The sequence below is a fragment of the Austrofundulus limnaeus genome, unplaced genomic scaffold (assembly GCF_001266775.1).
Source record: "Austrofundulus limnaeus strain Quisiro unplaced genomic scaffold, Austrofundulus_limnaeus-1.0 Scaffold540, whole genome shotgun sequence".
Classification (NCBI taxonomy): domain Eukaryota; kingdom Metazoa; phylum Chordata; class Actinopteri; order Cyprinodontiformes; family Rivulidae; genus Austrofundulus; species Austrofundulus limnaeus.
In genome coordinates, this window is record NW_013952942.1 from 127,733 (window position 1) to 134,825 (window position 7,093).

The 7,093-nt window shown below is 40.2% G+C and overlaps 1 protein-coding gene across 1 annotated transcript in view; it reads right to left on the reverse strand.

The window, feature by feature from the left end:
- Nucleotides 1-60: 60 nt before the first annotated feature.
- Nucleotides 61-7,093, reverse strand: part of LOC106530627 (tumor necrosis factor ligand superfamily member 10) — a gene marked incomplete at its 5' end in the record, with an annotated part of 71,077 nt that continues 64,044 nt past the window's right edge. Inside the window, 5 exon segments of the mRNA XM_014026286.1 lie at nt 61-1,028; nt 1,117-1,227; nt 1,613-1,779; nt 6,503-6,604; nt 6,690-6,726. Of these exon segments, the coding sequence (XP_013881740.1) occupies nt 843-1,028; nt 1,117-1,227; nt 1,613-1,779; nt 6,503-6,604; nt 6,690-6,726 (603 nt within the window).

Consider the following 7,093-nt stretch of genomic DNA (forward strand, 5'->3'; position numbering starts at 1 on the left):
TGGTGTGGAGAGGATGGCTAGAGGGGGAGAAGGGAGGCCATCAGAAAAAAAAAAAAGAAAAAAAGTTCTCGCTTTATTTTTACTTTTTCAGTATCCAAACAGGGGGAACCCTTGCCCTCTGCTATAAAATCCACAGTTGTAGTGCTGAGAGAAGATGGTCTACAGATAAGACCGAGTGGTTTGGAGTCCAGTCAAAGGAAAATACACAAGAAGTAGATTTCAAAAAATTACCACAGGTCTTAAGTCTATTCTAAAGTCTATGTATGTACAGCACTCTCATGGCACGCATAGAAAAAGTACACTCAACAACAACAACAACAACAAAAATTTGCTTTGGTCTGAACATTTTCTTCAATGACAGTCCTTCTTCACATCTTTGATGCAGAAGACTGGTGTACATTCTTTGGTTCGGAAATCCAAGCGTCCGATTGCTTCTCATTGAAAACTAGGGATAACTAGAAAAGATGCTTGAAAAGAGTTATTTGGGATGTAGAGAACGGGATTTTCGAATTTATTGTTGTGACCCTCGTCTAAGGTAGGATCCAAACTGAAAATTCCCTCAACTCAAGTTCTCACATTTTATGATTGCACGTTTTTGTAAAATCTCAACGGTTTGTTGTTTTCTTTTAATAGAAAGTAGAAAAGACGAATCTATTTTTGTTTCCTTTCATTCAATCCTCTAAGTGTTCCATCACTCAGGGTGTTTAGTCCATCCTTCTTCAGTGTATCTAGTCCAGGCACACAACGAGGATCTACGATCCAGGAGAACACTTCTTAGAATCAATGCATGTTCAAAAGGCACCACATCCACAGTCCCCTCCAATGTCTCCCACCGYGTGGTTTTAGAGATCCAGACGGAAGGCACCAAAGTAACTGGAGGAGTCGTCTGCGTTGACCATCGTGGGAGACGAGACGGAGACGAAGAGCTCGTCGCCAGCCCTAAGTTCGAACAGTCCTCCCTGGTAAACGGAGTGCAGGGCGTATTCGGCGTCCGGAGCCCAGCACTTGGTGCCCACACCTTTCAGGAGCTGGAAGAACGAAATGGAAAGCCAAAAAAATTAAAGTGAGGCTGTTACATAGTAGTTCCTATCATATTGATTTGGGTAAAATGTGTACCTGTATGGGGCTTGGGTAGGAGGTTTTCTTGTAGACACACTGCACCAGCTGGTGGCTGACGCTGCGCTGGTCCCCGTCACTCGATGCTGGGGACGGATACCGAAAATACACCTAGAAGAAGTCCATAGCAGAGGAGGATTAAGGTGGATGAATGTCTGTCAGTACTTTTTAGCATCCTCATTAAAAAAAACTCTGAGCTGAGCTTTTTAGAAGTGCTGGACCAGAAAACATGGAGAGAGAACACTGTTATATTTGGGGATTCAGATAAAAGACTTCTTAACCAGTTGAAGTGATTAATTTCAGAGTTCTGCAATCGGCTAAACTAACGAAATCATGACATTTTATTTAAGGAATTGATTCTGAAATTAGAACTCTATAGGTTCCGTCTAGATGTGCTTACAATTTGACAAACATCTGATTATTCGAACTTTTGAGATAAACTTATCTAAAACTGTTCAGGCTGTAACTTTGAAACTAAACTGCGCTGATGGATCACCTGGGAGTACAGGTAGTAGCGCCCGTCCTGCGGCACTCGCAGCTTCCCGTTGCTCAGGCTCATGTTGTGCAGGTGAGCGCCAAAGCTCTGGTTGGCCCACGAGCGGACCACGTGACGACAGGACTGGTGGAGACCCGGTGAGGGAATATGGGAATATGGTGAGACCCCTGATGAGGAAGAGAAGAAGAGTGTTAAAATATATAGGAAACTGCAGAAAAGACACATCATACAGTACTGATGAGAATCATCTTCACTATGGTGATACTAATTGGGATCCTTTTAATAAACAAATAAAATATGTCTAAAGCCTGTATCTCACTGGACAACAGTCATGAGAGTTTTCAAAATGTCTCAAAACCTTTGCCAGGGTTCTTAGTGTTGAAATGTTCGAAAAATTGGTGGAACAGATCAATTGAATCCCATYTTGAATCCCTTTTAATCTTCCTGCTAGCCTTAGGTCAAAATAACCCATCAGCTTTAACTCTAAGACCTTGTAGGTCATTTTGACCCAAGTACAGCTGGAGGTAAAGGTTTGGTTACCCATGAAACCAAATTAAGACTTCAATAGAGACAAAAAAATATAGCAATCAAGTTGAGACATAAGTCACTGTGTCTCAGTTCAGAGGCTGCATCCTCCATAGTGCACATTTGTAGGATGGTGCACCACAACGAAGGCTGTCCCATTTCGTTAGATCCTCCTCATGCAGCCGACAAACTAGGCCCTTAAAACCCCMAAAATGAAGGATGTGACTATCCTTTGCAGCCAACGATATCCTACGATTCACTGAACTTTCGTCCAACTTTACAGACAAAAAAAGGTCATCACAGATAAAATAATTTGTTGTTTAGCAACTTAGTTGATGAAATTTATGATGCTATGTGACGTTAAATAACCAAGTAATAATACTGGTGTGAAAAGACATTCCAACGTATTTTAAGTTTTAGGCATTTCTGGGTGATTTTGAAGAAATTTATTGGAGTTCTGTTAGTCACTGTTGTTTTTAAAAAAGCACTACACAAAAGGGTTTGTTTTTCTAGGTGATTCTGAAATGATTTTTTAAATCAATTTTGAGTGAAAACTTATTTTTATAATTAAATTGTGATAATGTTTAGTTAACGCACACCTCAAATGACACTCAACACATAGTATATTTCATTTAGCTGGTAGGATGGTTTGTCTAAGGGTTCCTGGTCACATGGAAGGGAGAACACCTAATCGATGTGACAGATCACYCCATTGGGGAGTGACCAGACCYGGAAGAAAGTGTTTATAGATGACTTGATGTTTGGGATCATGGCCATTCTGCTGAATAAAGTCTGTGAATGGTCCCAGCGCTGGTATTTGTATGGCTTTACTTCTTACAGTTAACATTCAAGTCTATATCCTGTATTTGCTTCCTTGTCCTCAACACATATCGGAGTAAATTAACATGCAATATTTTTTCAACGTGATATAAAAGAGAACACCATGGGTAGTGTGTGGCCACGCAAACTTACTCCATCTAAAGGCTAGACRGTCTCATTTAACAGCCGTTGGATTCAGCCTGCCAAGACTTTGAATGGCATGTCTATGTGGGCTGCAACCCCTAAATTGTGACACAACCTGACACGCAACAAAAAACCCTGCAATAAAGTTGTTTGACTGTTGCAATTTAGAGAATAAAAGAGCAAAGAATCATGATACACTCTTATGTAATGTAGCTATTGTTTCCTTCACAAACGCTGAAAAAGAGTTCATTCAGGAACATCAGAGGCCAGTCGACAGAGTCGACACTTCCTCATGGGAAGTCCAGGTTTAATGTGTGAGCCTCCTCCTTCATCTTAAACACTTTCCCTCTCACACACACGTGCTCATAAACACATGTTTTTGCCCTTTGTCGGCCGGGTGGAATTAACACCGTGCAACCTTTGCCAGAAAGTCAACACCCTTTGGCTCGCACGCCAGCTTCAGATGCAACACAAAAGTCTGGATAACACTCAGRCGAAAAAACACATTCCACCTCTGATTTAGTTGTATAACACAAACACCGTTTTGTAGCGAGTTGTTAGGATTGATTTTCTTTTTACCATCAGGCAGACTCATTATCTCAGTCCTTAGGTGGATGAAAGGAAAGAAGACCTCAACACACAGGAAGTACTCCTGATAGAAGCCGTTTCAAAAGAGGTCAGTCTTTCCTAAAACCCGAAGTCCCTTCTGTGAATCTAAAAGCTATCTCTTTGTAATTTGGMTGAACGTACAACTCTCAGCACAAGTCCTTTAGTCTATCGAGCCGTCGCTGATTTGAAGTTCCACCCAACGCACAGCAGAGGTGTTCATATAAAAGGATTATTTATCAGATGCTGAAACAACCGATCASCTCGGCTGTCTGACACCCTCCAAACAATACCAGATGGCTCAACTTAAAAAGAAAGAGATTGTGTTGTGTTCTGCTGACACAGAGCTYGATATGGAAACTGAGTTTGATGCAATTTTGATGCAGATTTTATTGATATAACTGTACAAAATGGGAAAAACTAAGGAATAAACGAGTGATTTGAGGGGTCCTGATGTACACAAATCGATAAAAAGAAGCAAATTAAGGATGTTGTCTATTTGAGTCAGCTTAAACATCAGCTGCGTTTGCTTTTCAACATGTTTCCTTCATTATTTGCGTCTGTTTTGTACCAATAAGTAGAACATTAATAGATCTAGACATCATTTCCCTCTCAGCTGTGATTTGTTATGGCTTCTTCAAATTGAACTAACATGTTGCTGTTTTTATTTACTATGTTGGCACTATTTTAAATAAACACGTGTTGGTAAAAAATTAACTTGCATTAGTGTCTTTGACAATGAACTGAAATGCCATTATTATTATTTTTCCATTATTTTTTTGTTTCTGTCCCAATTTTCAATTGTACACTCTTCTAGTAGCTTTAAAACACAAAAGAAAAAGTGCATCAAAACATGCAGCTCAGTCTGAAATAATGTGTAACAAGTTTTGAAGATGGTACAGTACATTATATGGTGTTGATTAAATTAACAACAAAAAGTTCCTGTAAAAAAGGGGAATTCTGTCAAAAAAACAAGAAAACCCAGCCTGCTTTGGAGCTCACAGTTGAAATATTTAGTCATAGTTTACAAGGTGGAAGAAACATGGACATCACATGACTGAACAGTTTTTTTTACACATCACAGATCAGCTTTTATAGTTTTTGGTTCAGCTCAGATTGCCATGAAGTCACACAGTGACTTTTTGAGCTGCTTTAACTTTCCCAGTTGTTTTGCGAACTTTCCTTCCTGCCACAAATTTAACACTTCTCATTGAGTTTCTACATCAAAGCATTTTTGTCTGCTTTCACTCAGTGTTGCCTCTCGTCACTGCAGGAYTCAAGGCTCAGTTATAGTCGTACTTATGCAGGGCTGCTGCTGACGGCACATGGACCAGAGCATGGGGTGCATGTGTTTAAATTTAACACTTACACTGGTGCAGGATGCTCCGAAAGGACATGTGGCATTACACTTTACAACATGTGAAATGATGTAAAAAGAAGAACAACTCTTGACAAACTATTTGAGTAGACCGGGCACAGAGTTACAAAACTTTGGAGGTACWTGACTAAGTGCCACATCATCGTGTAGGGCCAGCACAATGGGGTGGGGTCATCACAGTTGTGTTACTGTTTGTGTGTGCATCCTTGCACTGTGTTCAATGTGTCGATTATAAACCTCTCTTTATGGTTATCTCCCAATTTCTTCCACAGTTTATATATTATATAATAGCAAAATTTGTCCGTCCAAGTTCTGGCCCACACAATGCACTAACACTTAGCCCAAGATACCATGAAGAATTAGTGGCCTAGATGTGGTTTGCCAGACGTGGTCCATGCATGGGCCAGCACCATATAAACCAAATCACAAGTGGGCCAGCTGTGGCACTGATAGATTTGGGCCATACAAACCAAACTACAAGTGGGCCAGTTTTGGCTTTGACGGATTTGGGCCAAACAAACGAAACTACAAGTGGGCCAGTTGTGGCATTGATGGATTTGGGCCGTTCAGAAAAAAACTACAAGTGGGCCAGTTGTGGCAGTGATGGATTTGGGCTGTACAGAACAAACTACAAGTGGGCCAGTTGTGGCAGTGATGGATTTGGGCCGTACAGAACAAACTACAAGTGGGCCAGTTGTGGCATTGATGGGTTTGGGCCATGTAGTCCAAACTACAAGTGGGCCAGTGGTGGCATTGATGGGTTTAGGGTGTACAGATCAAACTACAAGTGGGCCAGTTGTGGCATTGATGGGTTTGGGCCATGCAGACCAAACTACAAGTGGGCCAGTGGTGGCATTGTTGGATTTGGGCCATATAGACCAAACTACAAGTGGGCCAGTTGCGGCACTGACTGATTTGGGCCACAAAAAATCTAAATGTACATGTGACTATCAGACTCTTCTGCCACTTATGGTACAAGAATTGTCTTAAAGCAACTTGTAATTTTTGCAGTGTGACTGTTTGAAGCTTTGCCTTATTAAAAAGCATTATCAGGAAAGAAGAGGCAGGTGTGTGTGTGGTTACCATAATCAGCCACTGGTAGCAACTTTAACATTTCTTTTGACTTTGTTATATTTAACACGTTGTATACAGTTACTACATTTAAATCTCAACATTTTTTCAGCTTAGATTATAACAAAATGGAGTGCCAAATTACATGTTAGAGAAAAAAGTTTTTATTTATTGCTCATTTAAAGCAGAAGCTGCATTGGTAACCTTTGACTTTTCTTCAGAAATGTTCTAGTTTATGACACTAAGCACATGTAATAATAACTAAACCTAAAGTATGTTGGTGAATGTCCTGTAAAATTTGGAAATTAAATTTCATCTTCATTTTTCTGAAACTTGGTTTGCCTCACCTTGAGAGCTGGTGTCTCTGAGAGTCAGGTGGGCCGACGGCCTCTGGGCCGCAGAGCTCATGAACTTTGAGTTGTTGAAAGTGCGAGGCATCGTTCTCGCCTCTGAGGGAGAGAAAAGATCAGGAAAAAGTCACAACTGAAGCTGTAAATCAAAAAGTGTGTTTGTCTGGAGAAGAATTTTACTCACCGATGAAGGTTTGTTTGGAGATGATGTTCTCCGTCACCTGAAATGAGATGTGAACACGAAGGTTAGTGAAAATCTGACATACAGGAAGGTCTCTATGCTCTAAACTTTCAACAGTAACACTTTTGTCTTTAAACTACTTGCAGTAAAAACTATATTCTGTGGCCTTAAAAACCCACAGCTTTTAGACTTACGTCTCTTTTCTTCTTTTTTAACAAAGAAGCTGTAATTTTTATACCAGACTGTCTGGCAGACAGAACTAACACTTTATTACAGAAAAATACTAATTTTTTTGAAGCTGTCATTTTGAGCGTTAAACTTTAATACAAGGCAAGGCAGTTTTATTTGCATAGGAAGGGCTTAAAGCTTTAAACAATTTAAAACATTTGACCGTGCAAAATATTAAT